Genomic DNA, 23,990 nt, shown 5'->3' with positions numbered 1-23,990 from the left:
GGTGGGTTAATTTTATGAAGGCTCTTGTTATTTCAATAATTCATCTGTTATTTAGTTTTCAGAAAAAAACAAATAGTTTACATTGATGTCTTGGTATATTTCTGTAGCCTCCTATTAATAATTCCATCTTAAATTTAGTCCCTTGCTAACATCAAAGGAGGTTTGGAGGTCAGTTACTGGGTTTACAGTCCATTCTTCAATAATAACACTTAAGGTTGATTGAGGAACTTCTAGCATTTAGGAAACTCTTTAAAATGACCTGTTCTTTCATAAATGTTTGTTTTTTGCTTGATTTTATACGCCTTTGGCAATGGGGCTGAAAACACTTGATTCAAAGACAAAGAGACTGTGTGGATGATTATTTTTGGTTCATCGAGTGAATATTTATTCAAAAAAGGCAGTGACTAAAAATTAGGCTTGGCTTTCATATTTAAGGTGATAAATCTTATATATTTGACAGAATAAAAGTCTGAACATGAAATATTCCATGACATCTGCTGAGGAGGATCATGTGATGTGGAAGACAGCTGTTGAACAGCTGTTGGTGTTTGAAGTTGATTTTTATGTCTGTTATTTACTTTTATTATGACACAAGCTAGTCTGAAATTAACAGTTAATTTTCCCTAAACCCTAAACCAGCTTCCAAAATGAACGTTGAATCCCTCCAGTATGTAACCTGTGCTACCAGTTCGCCTCTTACCAGATGTGCGGTATGTGTCATTTCTCAACCAATGCACACACGGTGACACGATGCACATACTTTTTCTGTACACACACGGAAAGATGAGCCCTTGGAAGGAGCAGCTGTATCTTAGTCACTTCTTGTTGAATCAGAGTCCAATCAGATCTGTGATGCTGTATAAAAGCAGCTGGGCTCCACACATGGCTGCTCGCTTTGTGTAGAGCCTGTTTACAGAAGCCCAGATGGGACATATCAAGCACCGGTATGTTGAGCTCTGTCCTGTGTTGTTGCTACTGTGTTTGGTCTGTTGTGTCCCGATGACAGGTTTGGGTATAGGGATGTTAACGGAGGGGCCACCAGTTTAAACCTATGCTTTGAAGAAAGAGCAACAGAAATGTAGAATTATTGGCCTGCATTTGGCCATGCTGGTCTATCAAAGCATTCACTGTCATTTCTACCACACACTCAATATAACAATGCAGAATACTGGAAATGTACCCTGTTGAAGTGCTCTTGCCACTTAATCGTGCACTTTCTGCTTGAGCACTCTTGTTGTCTGATATGAAAACTGCAGCGCAGCTCCTGAGGATTTACGGCGTAATCGCAAACAAGGAAGAATCCCCTTTTTCCAATAACGCTTCCATGAAAGGTCCTGGTTTATCTAGCCTTTTTTCTTGTACTACACGAAACTGATGGTTTGACATCATGTCATCTCTTCAGTGTTCAGATCCTGTTTGTATTGTTATCCCCGTTGGTCCGTGCGCTGTCTGTTTTAGGAGCTGTCGGAGGACCGCCATTCACCGCCGCTGCTGACAGTCAACGGGCCCGGGGAGGAAAAGCTGTTTCGCAGCAAGAGTGCTGAAGTGGAGCTGACAGCAGAGAAAGAAAGGGTCAAGAAGATGTTGTCTGAAGGGTAATGACAGATTGTGTTTCTGCTCGAGTCACCGAAATGCTTAAAACTCCCTCAACAGATGCATATACAGACAGAAAGAAAGCCATAAAATGAAAATGTTTCAGTCTTTTCTGACATAGCAAAAATATATCATATTGCTATGTTTTTATATAAAAATAAAGCAATAAACTGTTCTAGATTATTTTATAGGTTTCAAACAGCCATGGGCTATCCCTGTCAGATGTGCATGTGGGAGTACTGAAACTTTTAGAAAGCATTCTCTTTAGCTTGCTACCTCAAGAAAACTTTTCTGTATCGCTTAGTCACAGTACAACTGTTTTCTTCACTGGAAATCCAAAAGTATCTTAAACAAATCTGTCACTCCCTCCTTTTACATACTGTACTAAGAATGGATAAAGTAATGCTTTAACTATAAGAAAACTCCCTGTTATTCACCAGTGACATCAGGTTTCTCCTCCTAAATGTATTCATATGCATGTTGCCAGATTTTGATCGTATTGAAGTACTGGATTATCTTTTGATTAAGCTCATCACTTGGATCCTCCATCTTTTGTTTCACGTACCCACTCGTACAATGCCGTGTCTAACCCCCAGCTTGGCTGCACGAGCATATGTAAGAACTCAAAGCACTGAGTAAAAAGTCCCCTGTATCCTGTCTGAGGCGGACTTACGAGCCATTAAATTGCAAAGCCTTTATAGAGTGCACGCCATTGTTAAGGCGTCACACTTCTCTGCTTTTTGCATTCAAAGAAACTGAACGCATGACTTCTTTGGTGCGTAGTGATGGTATCGTGGATGTATTCCACAGATGAGGAAAACCGTTAGTCATCCTGGAGGCAGAAGTGGCGCTCACTCTGCATCTGTATGCTCTCTTTTCAGATTAACATCATTAGTGAACATGCAGTGGAAACCGGAATGAATTGTGCCTTTTTAGTTCATATTTCACTTAACGTTCAGGTGATTTCTGCACTGTGGCATCGAGCTGCATCATGGGAAACGAGCACCGCTATGGCCAGCTTTCCTCGCTTTACTCCTGAGTGGCTGGAATCAGGTGTGTTTAGCCAATCAGAAGTTAAATGGGTCAAGCAGGTCAAGCAAATATGTGATTTTTATTTATTTTTTATTTATGTAATCCAAAATCACAGATGCCTCAAAGTGTTTACAATAAGAACACATAATTTTAAAATGAAACATGAGACTGAGTGCTAGCACAGTAGCAAGTGATGATATATATATATATAGTTCTGCGTGTGGGTACCACACATCTGGAATATTTCGTTTTGATTTATTCTAGGAACTAAAAATCAAGAAATACAGTTTTTATTTATGTATTTATTTTTTGAAAAGAGCGAATGGCCAAGGACTGAAAATGAACCCTCCTTACACATAAGCTCAAACATTGTAGCTAATTACCTAGAAAAGCAGCAGTGAGTCGGTCTGAGCTCTTTACAGGTGGACTCTCCCCTGGTCTGCAGTGTGGTATGTGTGCATATCTGTGCCTCTTCTGTAGCAGGCAGATTAAACACCATCACCTGAGGCCTAACCATAACGTTTGTGCTCTTTTTAATCTGTATGTGTGTCCATGACTTAAAACCACCCAGGCCTGAAAGGTGCTAAATTTTGCAGCTCGTAATCATCATCATCATCACAGCGGTCATTATTGATCCCTCAACCTTCCATCTGGGACCAGTGAAGCACTTCTCAGCTGCTTTACAGCCCATTATTCCAACAGTTTTATTTTATGATTGTTTTAGGCCAATGCAGGCCCTTCTCTCCCGTTGCTATGGTGAGGGGTATTATGGTTGCCAGTTTTAGTCGTTATGGTGGAGACTCTGCTTCCTAAAGAGGAAGCTCTCTGCTTTATTAAATATCCCCACTGAATTATGACCTTTACCGGCACACTGAATCTTTCCCACAACTTAATAAAGCAGAACAAATTACCGCTGTTGTTTTGGGTTTTTTAGTACCCTGTGGTACAATTTCCCACTGATGAAGGTGAGTGTTGCTCTGCTCTGTTGCAGATTTGGAACAAAATGATTCTAAAAAACCCAAGAAAAATTATCATGCCATAATAATTATTTTTGCATTTCTTGGTCCACTTTAATTCCTAAAAAATATTTGCTGAAGCTTTTTAAAGGCATAATAAAAAAAAGCTCACTGTAGTAGCACTTATCCAAAAAAGATATAAAGTCATCATAACGTTCATAATTTGCAGAACTCGTCTGTCTCCTTAAATTCATTAAATGTCAATAGACTTCCTCACACAGCTACTGCAGGATAATAGAAATGTTTCACTCTATTACCTCTGTATCTTCTGCTTTCTCCTTTCCAAGGTTTCGTTCCAACAGTGTCAAACATTATCTGTTTAAAGTAGCATCATTTAACAGTTGTGATTGGTTCATTCGATTGATTTGGTTCAGGTGAACAAAGAGAATCAGAGTACCAGTTCTTCAGGAGAATTAACGAAGTCTGTGTGTGGCGAACTTGTCCTCAGGTCTATGTGTGAGATCAACTTGGAAGCTGAACTCTTCACTCTTCAAGACAGCAATGCCAAGCTGGTGGCAGCACTGCAGGAAGCTAACAGCAGCGTGGAACAGTGGAAGAAGCAGCTGGCTGAATACCAGGAAGAGACCGATCGCCTCCGAGACCAGGTGACCTTATGTAGTGCACAGAGGAGTAATTACAGTAGGCTTAAGTTGAGTCTTTTTCAGTCAGTGTTTGAAGAAATTCACATTATACTTTGAAGATGACACTGAAGATGCTTTCACAGTCTTGGGAAAAACGATAGGGGCCTGATTGACTTGTTAATACAGAATTTTATTTGAAGTCACTTTATGAAACACGATAATGAGACGACCAATGAGACTTATTGATCTAAAAGAAAGTACAGTGCCATATCAAAGTCTTAAGCCACTCCTCGTTTGTTTATATTTCTCTAGGAAAATGGGAAGTAAATGCAGCAGTTCATGGAAATATGTCCAAACATACATGGAAATATAGTAAATGAGTAAATCACAACGTTAATGAGTTTGCACTTCTTAAGGAAGTCTTATCATTTCTGTAGTCTTCAGGACTAATTCTCCAGGCTTCTCGAAGGACATTCAAAGCTCTTCTTTGGATGTTGGCTGCCTCTTGCTCTGTTTCCTGTCAACATGATCCCACGCATATTCAACACAGCGTCAATACTGTTGAGATCCCGGCTCTGGGGAGGCTTTATAACTACACTAGCAGTGTGTTTGGGCTCTTTGTAGCTCTCCCCTGACCTCTTCTGTACATATTAATGATGATTTGAACCAAAGCTCTCACATTTGGATTCGTCACTCCTGTTGCCACTGATTTTTTTCAGTTCATTTCTTGTGTATTTTGGCACATCTTAGCATTTCTCCCAATTTTCCTTCCTTAAGAACAGCTTCTTCACCTTCCAATAAGACCACAGCGGACTTGTTTTTTTAGGCTGGACTGAAAAGCCAATGTCCAAAAAACTTAAACACAGTAAGTGTCCTGTTTTATGCTCCTGCGCTGTATGCTACACTGTGTGATTTACAGTAAGCACTATGGGGGACTTGTAAACTGAATATGCAGCCCATTGTGCATTGTTGTTGTTGTTGATAACTGTTTAGAAATTATATTTATGGGTATGATGTTAACCTAAACTAGCACAAATGCATCTATCGAGTTTCTTCTATAAAACTTTGTTTTACTCATTTATACAAATGTGTCAGTATCACATTAAAATCCCTACAAGGCCTGCTCCAAACTGCAGATGCATTTTTCATCCAGCCCCCCCTCCCTGGGATATTTTCTGTTGACGGGCTCCCGTGATAGTCGCAGGGCCAGAATGCAGACATTTCATATTTAATTTAGGGAGAGGAAATTCTGCCCTTGGTCGAGCTTAACGACACAACTTTATTGCAACAGAATTAAATGCTGCTGCTGCAACCCAGTCTGCTCTATAACCTTTACAGTACTGCCTCTTTTCAGATTGCGTTTTTTTTATTATCTTCAATTCATCTATTTCTGAGTGCAGGTGAAAGTTACACACCTCCCCCCAAAAAACACACACACACACACACACACACACACACACACACACACACACACACACACACACACACACACACACACACTGTAGCAAAGTCAACCAGGTGGCTGGAAGTAGAGCAGGCCTCCAGGGTTTGGTAACAGGGTGGCAGGGTTTTGTTTGTTTTTTTCCTTTTTTTTCCTGGAGGGGGGTGAGGGTAGGACACCCTATACTGCCCACCTCCTCCCCCCTCTGTGCCCCAGTTAGTGGAAGAAGATAAATCACTGCAGGAGTAGAAGGAGAGAGGATGGCTGGCTCTCTCCTCCCTCGTCCCACTCTGAGCAGCTTCAGCCATGTTTGTGTTTGTCCACCACAGAGAGGCTGACAGCAATTTGTATGCATTTAAGGATATTTGAATGGTTCTTTTTTATAGCATATTTTTCCATTTTAGTGTATTTTGTTCTTCTGCCAATCTAGTTTGAGTTTCATTGGCACATACCATATAAATATTTAACAATTAATCAAATTAACTACACTGACAAGTTTATGTCAGCGCTCTATTGCTGTTGTAAGCAGATGCGTCTCGGTTATTTAAAACAGTTCAACTTTAGTGGGAATATTACAGATACCACAGTTCTTACAGGCTTTTTCTCATGCTACACTATTTGTGTGGAGTTCAGAGAGATGGAGCTACTGCCTCTGGGGACAATGGCTGTCACTCACAGACCAGGTTAAACCAAAGCCCCCATCCCCCATCCCCAGCCTGCATTGGTTTTTGTTAAGCTCGGCTTGGCTGGAGTAGCGTACCTTGGCATCTTTAAAATGCCACTTTGAAATTACCTGTTAAAATGCAGAGGACACGCTTAAAGGAGAGAAAATGAAAAGTCGTCCATTTCTGCAGCACCGGCATTAAAATAAACCGAAAGTAGAAGATCAAGGGCTTGCTTGAATCCCACGGCTATTTCTTTTTCTCAGATTTGTTTGAGCTCTGCTCTATTATGCATCGTAAATGGGACTCTAAAGCACAAACTGGTATTATTTAGGAACTTTCACACTGAAGCCATAATTTATCAAAAATCTCAACTACATGGGGGACATCTTCCCACTTCTTATTTCCCATCAACAGTCAAACCCCAGATACATTTATTGTCATAGAACAGTAAAGAGTAAATAATCACATTTAAACAACTGGAACCAGAGATTTTCTTGCATGGTTGCACAAAATGTTAAATAAAATTACTGAGCTGATTGTTTCACTGGAAGAATTTTGTGTGATGCATTTCATTTTAAGGAATTATCAAATAGAAGCTGCAGTCTAGTCACATGTTTTAGTCCCCATTGGCACGCACTCGTTTAATTTAATACAATGCAAAGTGATTAAAATGGTCAAGTGATCTCGAGTAAAACGGTAACCTTTCGTTATTGCTCAAGTGTCTCGTTATCAAATGCTATTCCTTTAATCAAATGGGGAGCAAAATTAAATATGTTATCGTGACCTCTAGCCCTGTCACTGTTTGTGCCTCGGTCTGTCTGTTAAACTACAAAGGCCTAAAAGACGGCTGAATCTCATCGTGTTCAGACTTCAAATGCTGCACAGTTTGTCCTTGTTTCGTCAAACCGTCTGTCAAATCTTGACGGTCTTTGACTTTTTCATTAATATGCTAAACACATGGAAGTGGGTCAGATTGGGAAAATATCTTTCAAAAGGTCAAACCCCCTCGAACAGCTAAAAAAAAAGTCTCCAAGGCGAGAGGCTTCAGTGCTGTGCCCATTGGCAGCAAAGCTTTTTTCCACAGAAGCATTTTAAGTGTGTGTGTGCGTGTGCGTGTGTGTGTGTGTGTGTGTGTGTGTGTGTGTGTGTGTGTGTGTGTGTGTGTGTGTGTGTGTGTGGTGGGGAGCAGAGTCAGGAGAGAGGCAATGAATAAAGAAAATGTCCTTGATTCATTTGTAAATTGCACAGCAGTGTGGTGCATGATAATTCTTCACTAAATGGACTTTTATTAGCTGTGAAAATCACTTCACTTGCTGTTTGTCTGCACATAGATGGACAGTAAAGTGTTTGTGCATAGACCGTGGTCATGTTGGTTTCCATTAATAGCATGAATTAATTCTGTGCATTGTGAAAATTATATCACACGTTAGGATTATACTTTGGATTCTTTGGTCTTTTTGTAAGGCTGATTCTTGTTTGTCATATCTGTGTACGAGAAAGATTATGTGAAAACATAATAACATGAAAACTGGACTGATTAGCTTCAAGACTAAATTAGATTTAGCTAAAACTAAATCAGACCGTCTCAGGAAATGAGATTGAAATTGCCTGGCTTCCATACTTCTGGTTTGCTGTCGATTTTCATCAGTCAGATTCAAAACTATGCTGGTTACAAATGAGACTTCTTTTTGCACAGTTTGATACATGCTCGATTACTGTTTACAGTATAATATTTCGCATCGCACTAGTTCTGCCTGAGTTACATTAAAAGCCTGAATCTGTGATCCCATGTTCCCGTCCATGCTTCTCTTTCGATTAGTGAAGCTAAACATGGAGTGACAGTCGCCGCTTCCTATTTCTGGATTTCTCTTCCAACATTTAAAAGGCCCCCGTCTTTTTAAGATTTGTGATATCGCTCAAAACTCACCTTGGATGGAAGCCTTTAGAAGGTGGATTTAGATGGTAGTCTTGCTTTTCTTATCTTATAATGTTGTTTTTAATGTTATTCATTGTGTGTTTGTGTGTGTTCCAGGTGGCCGAGCTTGAAGCCCAGCTGGGGCGTCCTTCTGCTGGACAGCCTGGTAAAGAGGAGCTGAGCCGGTCACTGGAGGAGTTGGAAGCCCTGCTGCGAGCCAAAGACCAGGCAAGACACCAAATTTCCTCTCAGCAATGCACACTGTCCAAATCTATTTGCATTTGTACTTATATTATGTACTGCCAGCAGTCTTTTGGATGTGTGAGCCTGAATCTTCTTCTGATATTCAATTACGCCATAAAAACTCTGAAAGAGTAAGTGTCATTTTGAATATCTGTTCTCTAAATCATCTTGAACGCGTTAAATGAAATATTTTCTTGTACTTGTGTAAAAGGTAACTACTTGATAAAAGGCTGCAGAGTTCGTGCAGACAACGACAGAAGAATGTGTTCACTGGCTTTTTTCATTTGTTGTCTGCTAAGATCTGGATTCAGCTTTGAGGCTCTGTCGTGTCTGTCGCTTTGATCACGCTGAAGAGTGCTTTGATAAAATGTCACAGTCTTACGGAACACGACCGAGCAACGCCGAGACTCGAGATGTAGATGTTCCGAACCGCCTCCTCCGTACTGAATGACAGATTTCTGATGGCATCTGTAACTTTTCTAAAACACACATCATCTTGTCAAACGGTGCATGTTTCTGTGGGTAAAGTCAATGTCCGCTAATGCACGCAGGACACGCTGAGCCAAGAAACGTTTCCTCAGGATAAATAAAAGCAAAATGCTCCTTTGAAAGCAGCCCGCTGCTCTCTGCCAGCTTCATTAACATAACCACATCTGTCCCATCGTTTAAACACAGTCCACTTTTGGCAGCCGGATTCATGCAAGGTCACAGTGGCATGTTTCCCTCCCTCCTTCCCAAGAAGATGAAGGCGTCCCAAATCTTATCACTGACCCCCTTTATAAAATTAATGAGGAACGCTGCTTGTCCTCGGGACATTGAGGTACATGAATCGGAAAGATGGTGTTGTAATTATTTGGAGTTACTGTGTTTTCAGGAAATTCACAATCTACAGAGCAAGAAAACAGATGTTGGCGAGCTAGAAAGGGAGAGGGAGGAGGCCATGCAGAGACTCAAGGTAAGCTGCAGTTTTGTGACTGACTCATCAAATTGGACAACTTTGTCGTGCTGCACAAATAACACATTTGTGGAAAATGTCACACATTTTTATAGCTCAACGACTATCAGTTCTGAAGTTGCTGATTTTCTTCCTCACGCTGTAGTAAAATGAACATTTTAGGACTTGTTTACTCTTTGCTGTACAAAAGATTACATTTGATGATGTCACTTTTTAGGTTGGTAGAATATGCTTTTATATTTGTCAGTTTTCTGATGGCATGTTGGCTAATAAGTAACCGCTCGTTCTAGAAAGTCATCAGCAGATTAGTGTATAGTTAATATAATGGATCCCTATATTAGATTGCAAGTGTGACATCCGTCAACCTGATAAGCAATGAAAAAGCTCACCAGGCTGACTGATGTGTGTCAAAGTCTTCAAAATGGAAAATTATTGGCGCCGCTAGCTGACCGGTTGTGATTTTCCACAACAACCAGACATAAAAGGGATTTTTTTTCTTTAACAAACTGTTAAAATACTTATGCATAACCTTTAGAGGTTAGTGCATGACACTGACCTAAAGCACTCTAGTCCTAAAAAGGGTTTATTTTTAGTTGGCAGTTTTCATGATCTGTTACATATAAATGTCCTTTTTGCTGTTACCCAAACCAGGGCATATGAATAATCAGGGACAGCTATAAAAGAGACCGTACAGTTCAGACAAGAGTAAGTGTGGCAAAGAATCTACAAAGGTGAACTGAGGGCTTCAAGGAGAAAACAAATTGGATTGAATTTCCTTCTTAATGCTTGAGATGAGACTTGATGCATATTGCATAGCTTTTATTAGGTCCTCTATCATTCTGTCAGTTGTGAATTATCTGTATTCATATTTGACCTTTGCTGTCCTTGGATTTATTCCATAAAGTACTCATCTCTGCTTTTTCGCATACAGAATTACCCCATAAAACAGGAAACTGCAGATTTGAATTTGGATTATAAACAGTTTAAACTGAATTGCTCCGAGAGGAGTTTTTTAGCAAATTTTATAGCAGTCGGCAGCCGCAGTATCTCCCTGGAATACATCTGTTTTACAGCATATTTTCTGAAGTTTAAATGTATAGAAACACAATATAAAGGCATAAAGGCCTGTACTTTTTCTACTCGGTTAATTGTGATCTGGTTTTTCCCAAAACATAACTTGTCGATCTTGTCAACATATTCTGGAGAAACTAACATTTATGGCATTTTGTGGATAAGAATGTGGGCAAAGATGCACTTTTGGTAGCAATTACTGGGTTAAATGAAAAGAGAAAAATGAAAACCTGAATTAATAACCGTGCTTCTGCAGGATCTGGAGAGACGAAATGTGGAGCTGGAGGATCGCGTTCAAAGCTCAGAAAAAACCCTGGCCTCCAACCGGGAGGAGCAGGCGCACGCGGAGGTCGAGGTACGACGGATCATTGACGTTCTGGACATCAAAATCGGTGACCTGAACAACCTGAGAGAGAGTCTGGCAAAACTGGTCAGCAAGTAGCCACAGCAGGAGCTGGGGTGCATCTCCACAGTCTCGTTCCCTCCAGTTTAACTGATCTAACAGCAGAGACGGGATCAGAGCAACATGGAGGCAAACACACTATAGTTGAACTTTCTTTGTTTTTCACCATCAGTCCAGCATTGGAAACCTCTTAAAGGTGCTATGTGCAGAGCAAACCACCTGTGCTGTTTGCCATTCACACCATTCATATAAAAGTCCTGTTGCTGGTGCCATAAAAATGAGCACTTTTCAGACTTTTTTATCTCCTCATTCAGACATGAGTCAGATTTACATTATAGCTTCCCTCAGACGCACCCACAAAGTGATGCAATCTTTGCAATACATGGAGCATTGGAGAGTTTTAGTGACTTAAACACACTCTGCCAATGCTGAAACATTACTGAGTAAAAAGAGATCTTGTACTGAGCCTCCTGCATCGCCCTCCACATTGCATTCCTCAGATTACCTCGCGTCTTGGCGAGCCCTGTCCTCTTTTTCCCTCTGCTATGCTAAAGTGATCTGTAAATGTTACTCGGTCCACCCTAGTAGGATTGCAGTCGCAACATAGAAAAGTTACTGCAGTGTTCATTTGGATGTAAACCGATGCATTCAAATGCCGTGCGGTAAATGGAAAGAAGTGCATGTCCGAAAGTGGATTTTGTCAAAGTCTGACCTTGTGATTTTCAGTAGTAAAGAAGAGAGGTGAAGCATTTCATCCTAATGGTACATAACACCCTGAGTTGATTACCGTAGAATTTTGCAAAGGCCGATATTGAAGGAAGATTTTTACCTGACAGGGAAAGTAGGAAGTCTGAAACCCTCGAACCATGAAACTGCAGCGCTGTAAGAGCAAGGGTTTCATCAACCTTGGGAGAGCTGTGAAATCAAATATAATCTGCTTTTATATTTTATAGCTACATTAAACATAAACAACTTTTCATAAACCTCCATATTTGGGTCATAGAAACAAAGTGGCTTTCCATAAATGCTTATTTCAGTGCAGTTTTGGCAGAAGCGTTTTCGCTTTTTTCAGTTCTTAAATGTACGTATTTGTCATGTCTGCTTTTAAAAAGTGACGATCCTCTGCTGATACTGTGGAGATGCACCCGGTAAAAGTGTGAGCTGTGTAAGAGCTTCTGGAAGCAAAGGCCCTGAATAAACTCTGCTCCAGTTCACCATCATCAGCCTAGACTGGTCTGACACCAGCCCGAACATCTACAAACTCAGAGATGCAACAACCTGCTCCCATTCTGTCTCCTCCATCGCCAGCGTACAACTGTTTTTGTTCATGTTTTATAAGGACTGCTCTTTCTCACCACTTACTCTATTATTTATGTTCATCGATGAGTTACTCGCAGTTAGGATGGAGAAAACGGCCACAAATGTTGCAAAATTCAAGCTGCAGGAACTGAGTTTGTTATGGAGAGTAATATCAGCAGCTCTGGTCTGTACACGTGCCGTTTTCCCACCCGGACACTGAGATTGCACTTCACAACATGTGTGCCAAGTTTTATTTTGTTTACATTTGTCCGTGTTCACAAAGTTATATAACAATTCTGCTTAATGTACTTTTTCCTTGTTGCTTAACACTATCAGTTACCATAATAGTAATAACCCTAGAGAGAGGCTCGGTGGAGCTGCAGAGTAGATCACTACAAGAGCCCTGCATGAGCTCTGCAGAAGCCCCATACCTGCCAAGAAATGTGAAGCTGTGTGTGTGTGTTTACTAATACTGGTTCAAAACCATTGATGTGAGGACATTTGGAACGACCCCAACAACTTTAAAGGGTACTTTAAAGGGACAGTTACCCCCAAAATGTACATGTTTTTGCTCTGGTGAGGGTGACGATTAGAAGCATCTATGCATTCTCTTGAACATAATGACCACAAACACAAACAATGCATTTGAAATCAAAGAAATAGCAGAACGTTTGACCCTGGTACTTTGGTGTGAGCAGGTTTGTGTAGGAGTTAGTTTCTTTCTGCCCAACTGCACTCACCAACCAAACGAAGATTGCAGCTAGTCAAGTTTACAACAGAGCTGAGGAGGCTGCTGTTAACGTTTACATGCTGTCACACTGTTATGAGTAGAAACTTCTCATTACAGGTAGATCCAGTGATACAGCTGATAGGCTTGGTTAAGTAGAAAGAATATAAATCTTACATCAATCTGCTCACAAGGTAAAACTGCCTTTTAGTTCCGTTATATTAACTAGCACATGCCTGTGCTGTAGGATTGTTTGCTGTGTTACAGGTGTGTAAAGTCTAAAATCAGGTCAGTTTAAAAGCCTGTCGCTAGTTGATTGCCAGGCAATCTATACTATATCATAAACAACTGAAACTTTTTGGATATAAATCAGATGCTATTGTTATGAAATAATAAGATTTGATGCTTTTATAAGGTGTTAAATGCTAAAAACAAACAAAAACAGGTTGTTTTAATCCATTACTAGGTGGCTGTCATGTGATATGGATAAGAACCTTCCTAGGATGTACCTGTGTGCCAACTTTAGGTGCTCAAGTACTGGTCGTGTAGGAGGAGCTGGAGGAAACAAATTTTGCATATGATAATAAAATCTGTGTATTATAGTAAGATGAGAAAGTAGATATGTCTACAGCTGAGGTCAAATAGATTTAGATGGATAAATAAAACTATTGATGTATCTTATTTTGAGGTGAAATGTCCCTTAAGGCTTTGCTAAGCACGAGTGTCCTCACATAAATGGTGAAACATGCGAGGATGTGTGCGTGTAACCTCGGACCGCTCCAGTTAAAAGCACAACTGCATAAGTTTTAGTAAATTGGTACTTAATTGACTTGTCTGTCAGTGCTGTATGAGAATTTCTGATGCACAATATCTATCGATCTTTGCTTCTTGCCCTGTAATGAGTTATTGATTCCTTCGTATGACAGTAATAGTCTAGGTACAAATAAGGTGCAGGTCTTTGCAGCTGGTGATGCAGTGACTGCCAGAATCGTAACATGTCAAATTGTGAAATGTGTTAATGTAATAAACTACAATATAATGTAATAGCATCCCGTTATTACCCCCTCTTACTTTCCTTGTTAGTGTTATAGCATGTTCAGCTGCCAGTGTGTATGATATACTGATTTAGGATTCTCTTAAGTTTTAGTGCAGATAATCAAAAGAATTGCTGCAGCAGTTCTAATTCTGAATGTACTAAATATGTTAATAATGACACATTTCTGCATTATATTGCTATTATCACATTAACACTTGGTATAAAGATTGATATTTCATCACTTTGACAAGTTACAAAAGGTCTGGGGGTTTCTAACATCAGCTGCTACATGCAACAATTAACAAATTAGCAATAAAAAAAATTCTAGCTTAATTGCCTGTTAATAGTTGATACACGCATTTTTTGTCATCGCTCCACCAGATTATGCGAATTTGCTACCAGCCTTTAGTAAGCATGAAGAAAACAGGCTAGCAGCTCCTCTCAATAAGCTCCACATGAATGACATCAGAAACACTTCAAACGGCCTTATTCCTGTTTGAGTGCTGCACAATGATACTGTGTTAACACAGGCGTAGTTCTTGTGTGCTGCGAGATTAAATACTTTTTCCTTTTAGAATAAGGATAATTAAGCATTTCACAACACGTGATTATGATACAAAATATAATCAGTGGTCTTAAAACAGACTAATGTGCAGTATTATTGTGTAGCTACATAACATGAAAGGAGTAATCCAACTCATATTTCAGGACCTGTTGAGTTAAATTGCACTTCTGTCTCCTTTTAGAGATTTGGTGTTTTATTATCATCATCATCTGTGGCTGCAATGATAAACCACGTTTTACTACTGCACTTTATGGTTCTGTTCAAATATGCCTGTCCTGAAGAGTTAATAATACACTTTGATACCCCTTATTGTAAAGTCTCACGATACATTTTGTGAACTGCAGATCACCAGATGTTTGAAGGATATATTTTTGAACTTGAGTGTGGATCCCTCAGAAAATACGGTGGAATAAGGACTTTTTAAAAAACCGTCTGTTGCCCGCTCTGAGAGATCGCAGTACCAAAGATGTCCAACAGAAGCCACAACTGGAATCGACAAACAGCCAATTTATGAGTGACACTGATCTTCATCTCATGTCAGCTTTTACCCATCATTCATTGCTTTCTGACACATTTAACCTTTCAGTATGACTAAATACCTCAGAATAGTTTAGTTCAGGTTAGTCTCATTGAAGTGTTGTGAAGTACAAGGTACGAAAACTGAATCTGAGGAGAGCAGGTGCTTGTATGGGATTTGTATATAAATGTTTTAAACATTAAAACTGTCATGCAAAGTCACTGCTGTGGTTCTTGTGTGATGAAAACCCCCCAAAAACCTGGTGTTAATCCTCACATTTCCACTTTTTTTATTTATGAAATAGTTCAAGTTCACTATTCCCTTCATGTTGCTTGGGTTAGAACAGTAATCAGTGAGAAAGCTTGTATTTAATCATCAGCCAGATAAAACCTGCACACTAACTTCTAAATCACTACACCAGCTGCGTATTTTGTTGCCCAACATTGATGTCAATTGACACCTTTTGTTGTAAACTACACAAAATTATCATCATCTAGTTTTGGAACAGATCTTAAGTTTAATCCTAAACCAGATCCAAGAAGCAGGTTTCATGAGTATCCCAGGACTTAATTGGAAGCTCTTGTTAAATCCCAATAGTCAATTACACCAGCTTCACCTTACTGCAGTTAATCTGGTTACTTTTTCCTGGCTGTTAATTTAGCCAGCACAGCCTTATGGTCACTTTTCAAGTGAATTTAACAAACACACACCTTTACATGTTCATTAAATAACACAAATCAGACAAGCAGCAGTTTTTTTTCTACATTTATTTTAACACAAAATAGCACAAAGTGCCAATTTAGTTGTAAATGTTTACTTCAGCTTCTTCTTGGGACGAAGGTTGTTGGTGTGTCCGCACTTCTTCTTGCGGCAGTTGACAGCACGGGGGTGCAGACGGGCATAGCACCTGCAAAACAAAAAGGTCAGCGTAACAATTTAAAAACATTCAGGGTTTAGAAATGAAAAAGATCCTGAGAAAACCCACTTCAGCCAAAAACTAAGGTCAGCTGTTCCCAACTGCCATTTCAGGTGACACTAAAGCACTGTGCAACCAAACCAAAGTAATTCTATCTACCTGATTATTTCTCAATTCAAATATATACAAAGACCTCCAAATGTAGTTTATAAGGTCCTCTACCAACACTGAATTATATATTTAAAATGTATATCAACAGAAATAAGAGCAGGCCTGAGGATAATCAAATTTTCATACTTAGGACTGGACTTACTTGCGGCAGATCATCTTGTCGCAGTTGTATTTCTGGGCCAGTTGCCTGAGTGAGGGCTCAATGATGCCACCACGCAGACGCAGAACCAGATGGAGAGTAGACTCTGGTGAACAGTAAATACATCATGTTAATGTCAAATTTATATTTAAACAGAAAGCCTACTCTACCAGGAAAACTGATGCACACCTTGGTTATTTAAAAGTCAATCAAAAATCATTTAACACAGAAATAATGACACCATACCATAGCTACATATCCAAAATGGTGTTATATACAAACTACTGGCAACTGCAGCAAAGTGCATTTGTGATATAAAACAAATTTAATGAGTACTTTCTCATAACGCTTATATAATAGGCAGCTTGTCTACTGTGTGCTACTGCCAATTTCAGAAACACAGTTGTTACCTTTTTGGATGTTGTAGTCGGACAATGTGCGGCCATCCTCCAGCTGTTTGCCAGCAAAGATCAGACGCTGCTGATCAGGGGGAATTCCTGTAAACACAACACTAGTCAACCAATCTGCACTTTAACATGAACATTAACTACAACAGAATCTAAAGCTAAATCACTTCACAGGTTGCTCCAAACAAGTCCATCTATGTCACCTTTGTGTTCTAATGTGTGATTTTGAGTGCAAACCTATTTCAACTTGTACCCTAAACCATAACAGTCTTAAAGGCAAAGAACCCACGTTTCTAATTCAAAACCACAGCCACTAGAGTTCTGGACACTAAATATCTACCAATTCGCAGTTTCATGTATTAAAATGTAGAGTCTGGCACACTCGAATTGTCCCTTTTTAAGGTGTAGACCAATTACATCTTGAGCAGCCAAATATTTTTCAAGAAGTCACAAACGTCACTTTAGACGAGTTCGCTCACCTTCCTTGTCCTGGATCTTTGCCTTGACATTTTCAATAGTGTCACTGGGCTCCACCTCAAGGGTGATGGTCTTCCCCGTCAACGTCTTCACGAAGATCTGCATGTTTGCAGGCTGTTCACAGAAAAATGACGTTAGCTTTACTTTTAGCCGTGTAGCTACTTAGCTCGCTGACTGATCACAGTAAAAACCGAATCGCCTGCGAGATGAATAAAAAAGCTAGATCATAAAAGATTTCGGAACTTTTATCCTAATAAATAAAGTCTTTTCATCATTTTGCCGACTGTCGGCGCTTTTGGTAAGTTAGCATTACATTAGCAAGCGCTAGCAGAAGAGGCTCGTTGCAGGCCTTGCCACATGCTTATCGTCAGCGCGGAATTTAATCACAATTATGTCAATTTTATTCGTTGAAACTAATGTAAGACTACATCAAACATACATGCTGTCATTAAAGGATAAAAGCGATATTGTTTTACTCAACTTCAAACATTTATTATAATCTTAAAAACGTTAAATATTGCTGAACAAAACGTTCTACCCACCCGGCCGCTAGCTGAGCCTCAACGAAAAGAGAGCGGAAGAGGCTGACGCTGAAATACGTCACTTCCTAATTTGCTGTCTCTTTGAGAATAAAATGTGATTTGAAGTCAAAGTGTTTACATTTTTAAAACTTTATTTTTTCATTATGAAAACATCTTACATATTTCCCCTTTCATTTAGCTGTAATAATCAGATCTGTACACCACGGAGGCTTATAAACAGACAACTGGAGCGAGCAGTGTAATTCGCTCTGACACTTCATACAAATCAGTTAATTAAATAATACCGGCATAAAATAAGCGAATATAACGATTGACAGAGTGCCGACTCTCATTGTGAATTATATGAGCCTGTGAAGATTCAGAGTGGTCAAAAATGAACTTTGACGGACACCTGCTGTTGAAGAACTGGAAGTGACTGCGATCACCGACAACCCGTATGAATGAAACAAAAAGAGGCTGCTTTTTCAAATGTATGCATTTCCATATCTAACTTGAATTTTGTGTCTTATCAAAGCTTTTTAAATATATTCTGTATTTTAATTGAGCTCTCGTTATTTAAAATGCTCCCTAAAGCCTATGTTCCACTGTAATGTTGAAATGATCATGCTGTATTGCAAAAGGACATTTTAGGTAATCTACAGCTGTGAAAAATAAACTTTTTAGCTTATTTTGTGACAAAGACGGATTATTTTGTTTTATATTTTAATCATTTCAAAACATAGACCGTTAAGCTTATGCCCATATTTTTAAAATGAGTTAAGTGCCAAATGCATTTTTATTATCTATGATTATGTATTATGGTACCAATAGACAAGACTTTATAGAATTAACGCCACCTTGAAAAGGCAAAGAGGAGTCTACTGTGTCCTCAGCAAGGCATTTTTCTGTTTTGGAAAATTCTCATACCTAAAATAACACAGACATTTTACATATCCTTATTATGGAAATACATCTTCCTGCTGAATAATTTTGTGTCCACTCCACTCACTGTCTTCGACAGGTAACAGGACACCACAGTATTTATTTTTCTCTCTGCAGGAGCAGCAAGCAGCAGTATCAACATTACCATGTTCCACAGCACAGACGTTTCTCTGGTGAAGCATTGCAGCATTTTCTTTACCTGCTTCAGAATCATATTTATGCTAAACAAGCAATTTACAGTAACTCAAGTAGGACAGTTGTGGTATTAAGTATGACTGTCTTGTTGGAGAAAACACTGATTTCAGCCCGTCGAATGGGGAAAGAGCTGCTCCCATCGACCAACATCCCATTTTTGTACAGAAACGTTCCAGATGCATACTCAACCTGTTTCCAAGAGGACTTCCAGCATTTTAATTTAAGGTAGAGCCATGTCATCACCCTGTCCCAGCCCAGGGGCATGCCAAGGACTTGGGGTACACTGAGTACTTCACAGAGACAGCGGTGTCCTACCAGCATCACTCATTGCCACAGATTCTCCTGATCCCACGTGCCATGCATAAAACTAACTTCAAGATGGAAACAGACTCTCGGATAGCTGAATACCTCACCACGCATGCCCAGAATTTCCAGGCTCATTCCTTACAACTCCCTCAGAGACCCATCCGACCAACATTCGCCACCATTAGGATCCAGCATGTGGAAAAGCTTCTGGAAAGCACCATCCGAGTGAGCTTCATTCCACACTCTGGCTCTCCTTTTGTTAAAGCTACAGTTAAACATCTAGCTTAGTAAAATATACACAATTAAAATAGAATCAGATTAATTGTTTTGGATTTTCTGGTAAAATTGAAAAATCCACATTAGATAATGGACTCCTTGCTAAAGTGACATTTGACTGACATGAATATTAATCAGATCTGGGTGTTTACACTCAAGAAGAAGGTAAACCTTTTCAAAATGCCGTCCTTTCAATGTCATCACCTTGTAACAAATAACACGTATGGGACCTCTTGTGATTGTGAGCACTCATCTATGAATCCAGGAGAATGTAATGTTTAACAAAATCATTAATTTCTCTGTAGAAGACAGAGTCCCACAAATAAAGGGGACGTGTGTGATCACAGCTTTGTCTCCGAGTACAACAACACCTTTCAGGGAACTTGGAGCAGGGCTGCTCAATCAGTGAAACGGGTAATAAAGTGGGTGCAGCATCTCTTACGTCATGAGACATCGCAATGATAGCTTTATATTCTGATAATGACATGGCAGGGATGATAATCTGAACTGCTTGATATAAACTGTTCTAGTAGGACAAATATTTACTCTGATAGAAATTTCCATGAAAAAATTGAAATTCTCAAAATTCTCACAACTGAACTTTTCAACCTTATACCTGATTTAGGTCACATAAAAGTCGTAATTAATTAACAATAAAATTAGCAATAAATTAACAATAAAATAATATAAAGGTAAAATAACCTAACACTGACTACAGCTTTTCAACTACATGCAATAAATGTATTACCCACAGGTTTCTCATACATTTGCACCCAATGCCATAACTGCAGGTCATGATTAATAACTGAATTTAGTGTCTTCCCTGTAAATCCTCATCTGCTCCAGGGAACCCATTTTCTCAGGTCTATTGTCAGCTGTGTGCATAGTCTGACCTTGAGTGTCAACTTAAAGTAGATGTGCAGAAGTGAAAAGAGTATTGACCTTTTCATGAAGTTTTCCAGGACATGGGTGTTATCAGCACACAAATCATAACGGTGGCTGTTGTTTTGTTTCCCTCCAGCACACCTCTTCAGTGCCTTTGGGTTTGATCGTGTCAAGATTGTGGAAAGACAGACGACCCACGCTACATCATTCAGTCAGCCCGGTGTCTGCAGGTCTGCAACCTTTCTGCTTCACTGGAAAACCCCTTCCACATGATCGGCTGTATACACAAAGATGTCAAATAGTAGAAACAATTAATGCCATAGTGCCTGGTGCCTCTCTTTATAGCTCTTTTTTGATGCAGTAGTCCTGCTTGAGATTTAAGATGTACAGTAACATTTACATCCAGTTGATTCAAAGGTAATTTTAAAATGATGCAAAATACGAAAATTATTACTAGTTTCTGGACTCCCCACTACACAAATAATAAATGAATTATCTATGTTTTTGATACAGGCAGCCTGTGGTGAAAGAGCAAGCACAACACTGCTTCAACCGACTCCTGGTCCTCCACAGCTAGGGAGGACTTTTGTTACCACAACCTGGGTTAGAATATTCTTCCATGCCCACACAGGCTTTTTTTCCCTAGTATTCATTCTTGGTAACTAATAATTCACAACACCGGAATTATTAAATCAAGCTAAGCAAAAGTTCATGGCCCTTGGATACCAAGAAAGAGGCTGGCACCCAAAGGCTATGCTCATTGTTACACGAACTCTTTGTCTAATTTGAGGAGACATGACTCAGCAGGAACACTTTTACTTGATGATGGTCTGCATTCATCTGCTATACTCAGTGTTTAAATGTTAATATTTGACTACAAGTTTAAAACCAGATTATCTTTTTGAGTTTTTTTTGTATATTATGTTTCCAATCTTTCTGTCTTAGTAAAAAGTCTAAAAAAAATAAAATTAGAGTGAGGTCATGGATTACAGTTTGATGCAGGTTTTCACCTGAATGATCTGTAGGTTGACTGTGCGACTAAAAGTTTCTTTTAAAATCAAAAGTATTATGATACGATATTAGGATAAAAATGCAAGGCTATTATATTATTCTGTCTTCATTTATCTGCCTGGATTCGTCTGTTTTGTTTATTTCCCAGAAGCTCCAGTTGTTAGGATTCAAAAGCACAAAATGTTAGTTCTCTACACAAGGGATGGATGAGAGGATGTCAGTCCCCACCAACAAAATCTCCTTCTCTGATGTAAGATAGCACACCTCCTGCTTAGTTTTGTATTTTAAACATTCACTAACAGATAAAGAATGGTTGTTTTTCACTTCAGGTTAACTTGCCTCATAGAGCCTGGACTTACATTTGATGATGATGTATTTTGCTATGTTAAGCTTGATGTAATGATCCTCCTGTGTTATATCTGATGCTACTACTATTTTTTCTTTTTCTTTCTTGCTCAAAGAGATATGTGAATATATTAAACATTTTCATTGTGTCTGACAGAACAAGGGTTGGGCCTCAGCACCACCAAGTACGACTACCTTCTTTTAAAGACGAACAGGAAAACTCTGCATCGGTCAATCAACACGGTGCAAAAATTAATTTCTCCCCTTTATTGTGTGAAGGAGCCAGGATTGTGATATCTGCTCCCAAATTAGTAAAAATAATATTAGTGGCAAGACTACTGCACTAATTATATACATTCTATTTCCTTCCATTTTTGTTTTATCCTGTGAATCATTAAATAATATTGATTATTCTGTTTATTGATCTTTGTTGTTTAAATAGAGCAACATCAGGTTTCCACTGGTCCAGCAGCATTTCAGAACCACCAGCAGTGAGGACTACGCAATCAAACCCTTGAACCTGCATCACACAGGCTGCAGTCACGTCTCTCATTAGGCGTCATGTGACTGAGAATAGCATTTTTTGTTAACAAAGAGTGTTAAAGAGAATATGTGATTATTACTGATATTGTTATTGTTTTTTCTTTAAAGGCTTCTAAAAATGAATAAATCCATGTTTTAAAATTTCACGTAACTGTTTTCATGTAGCAGTGTGAATGATTAAAAAGGTCAAACACAGGTACTACGTTTTCTGCAAGCTTCTACAAAAAAACAAACATGTACTGTTGTTCAAATGTATCCTCGTGTTAATCTTTTGCCATGATCCTCGAGTTCTTTAAAAATTACAAATCTGTTAAGTTCAGGTGTTTTTTTGTTTTTTGTTTTTCAGAGAACTGCAGAAGAATTCCCATGAACTTGCTGGCCTGATCATAATAAATAAATGTTTACCCAGGCTAGCACTGTGTGAAATGTTGAGTCAGTGTACAAGTGCGGCTTTAGCAGTTAGATGGCTTAAACATAAACCTTTAGCCTCATCTGCAATATCTTGCAGAGTTAAAGCGGCCTCGAACCCGACTGTCCTGCTTCCACCCTGTTTACACTGTCAACGCTGACTGCCAAGAAGAAGGTTACCGTGTGTTTTGGAGAAATATTCTCATCCCCTCCTTCAAGCATGACTGACCACAAAACTCCATAAAAACAATCCATGTTGTAGCAATACACAGCCTTGACACAGAGAAGCAGGCCCTGATGATAAAATAGTAATAATAGTAATAATAAGAAGCCTGCAATGGAAGCAAGTAGGGGTAAACAAACTGACGCTATAGAGTTCATCAACCTTAAAGGCAACAGTCCAGTTACGGGCTGGAAAGTTAGCAGGCCAGCCAGGGAGACAGAGCAATATCAGATTAAACTCCAGAATGACCAGATTAGAAAATATCAGCACTTAAAGTAAATGGAAATGATTAATAATTAAGCTTTCAAGACATAGAAGTTTAATATTAACGAGTGCTTATAAAGGACAACTATGATTTCACTGATTTATCTGAACTGCTGTAGACATGTAAGCCCAATACATGAAAATAATGAATATACAGCATATTGCGCTGATACAACATTAGACAGAAAATGCTGAAAAGGATGTTTTTATTTTTTACATTTGATTTGATTTATTAATAATCACATTTTTATCATTAATTGACGAAACTCTACAAACACAAAAAAACCGAGTGAGTAATATGATCATATCACAACTTAATCAAGTTTAGACCAACATGTGAGCAGATCTTTCAGCTGGGGCACATGTGCATCTCAGTCATGCATGACTGAGATGCAAACAAGAAAACACTTTTCATTGCCCTTGTTCTCCTCCTTTTTAAACGCCTGACATGCGTCCAGGCACGTCTGCCTCACAACTGTCACAGAGAGGCTTTTACATTTCAAGTTTAATACACACTTTTTGGTATTTATAATGCAAATAGAAAAACTAATAAGAGAACTAAGCGTTGATAGTTCAAATGAAAAATACACACGGCCTTCAAAATAAAAGCCTGCAGTCAACCCTTCTCTATCCTTAACCTAAACCTTGTTTATATACAGACATAAACACGGGTGAAGTATGCTACAAACTGTGTAAATACAGCGGGGAAAAATCACCTTGTTAACTGATGTACAGCGAGCACACTCCACGCGGTGCTTCCTCCTCCTCCTCCTCCTCCTCAGCGGCAAAGTGGGCGGGCATGTGCGAGCATACTCTTCTTCATTGGAGTACAGCACGGAGCTGTCTTGTATCTGGGCGTTGAAACCTGCCCCCGTTCATAAAGCCCGGGCTCCCATTTAACA

At 39.2% G+C, this 23,990-nt stretch overlaps 2 protein-coding genes across 3 annotated transcripts in view; one reads left to right on the top strand and one right to left on the bottom strand.

Annotated features, from left to right (window-relative positions):
• Positions 1-15,280, top strand: part of LOC113037142 (homer protein homolog 3) — a 53,686-nt gene extending 38,406 nt beyond the window's left edge. For both annotated transcript variants that reach the window (XM_026193883.1, XM_026193884.1), the window contains 5 exons: positions 1,459-1,595; positions 4,090-4,246; positions 8,361-8,471; positions 9,361-9,441; positions 10,769-15,280. In XM_026193883.1, the coding sequence (XP_026049668.1) occupies positions 1,459-1,595; positions 4,090-4,246; positions 8,361-8,471; positions 9,361-9,441; positions 10,769-10,954 (672 nt within the window). In that variant the 3' untranslated portion in view covers positions 10,955-15,280. The remainder of the gene's footprint in view (positions 1-1,458; positions 1,596-4,089; positions 4,247-8,360; positions 8,472-9,360; positions 9,442-10,768) is intronic.
• A 527-nt stretch (positions 15,281-15,807) lies between these two features.
• Positions 15,808-17,784, bottom strand: uba52 (ubiquitin A-52 residue ribosomal protein fusion product 1). Its single transcript, XM_026193885.1, has 5 exons — positions 17,712-17,784; positions 17,172-17,283; positions 16,696-16,782; positions 16,289-16,391; positions 15,808-15,966 (listed from the first exon to the last, which is right to left on the bottom strand). Exons 2-5 carry the CDS (start codon positions 17,272-17,274, stop codon positions 15,873-15,875), a joined length of 387 nt encoding a protein of 128 aa, XP_026049670.1. The 5' UTR covers positions 17,275-17,283; positions 17,712-17,784; the 3' UTR covers positions 15,808-15,872.
• Positions 17,785-23,990: the final 6,206 nt, after the last annotated feature.

This window comes from Astatotilapia calliptera, chromosome 15 (genome assembly GCF_900246225.1).
Source record: "Astatotilapia calliptera chromosome 15, fAstCal1.2, whole genome shotgun sequence".
Taxonomy (NCBI): Eukaryota; Metazoa; Chordata; class Actinopteri; order Cichliformes; family Cichlidae; genus Astatotilapia; species Astatotilapia calliptera.
This window is presented reverse-complemented; position numbering and strand designations above follow the sequence as displayed.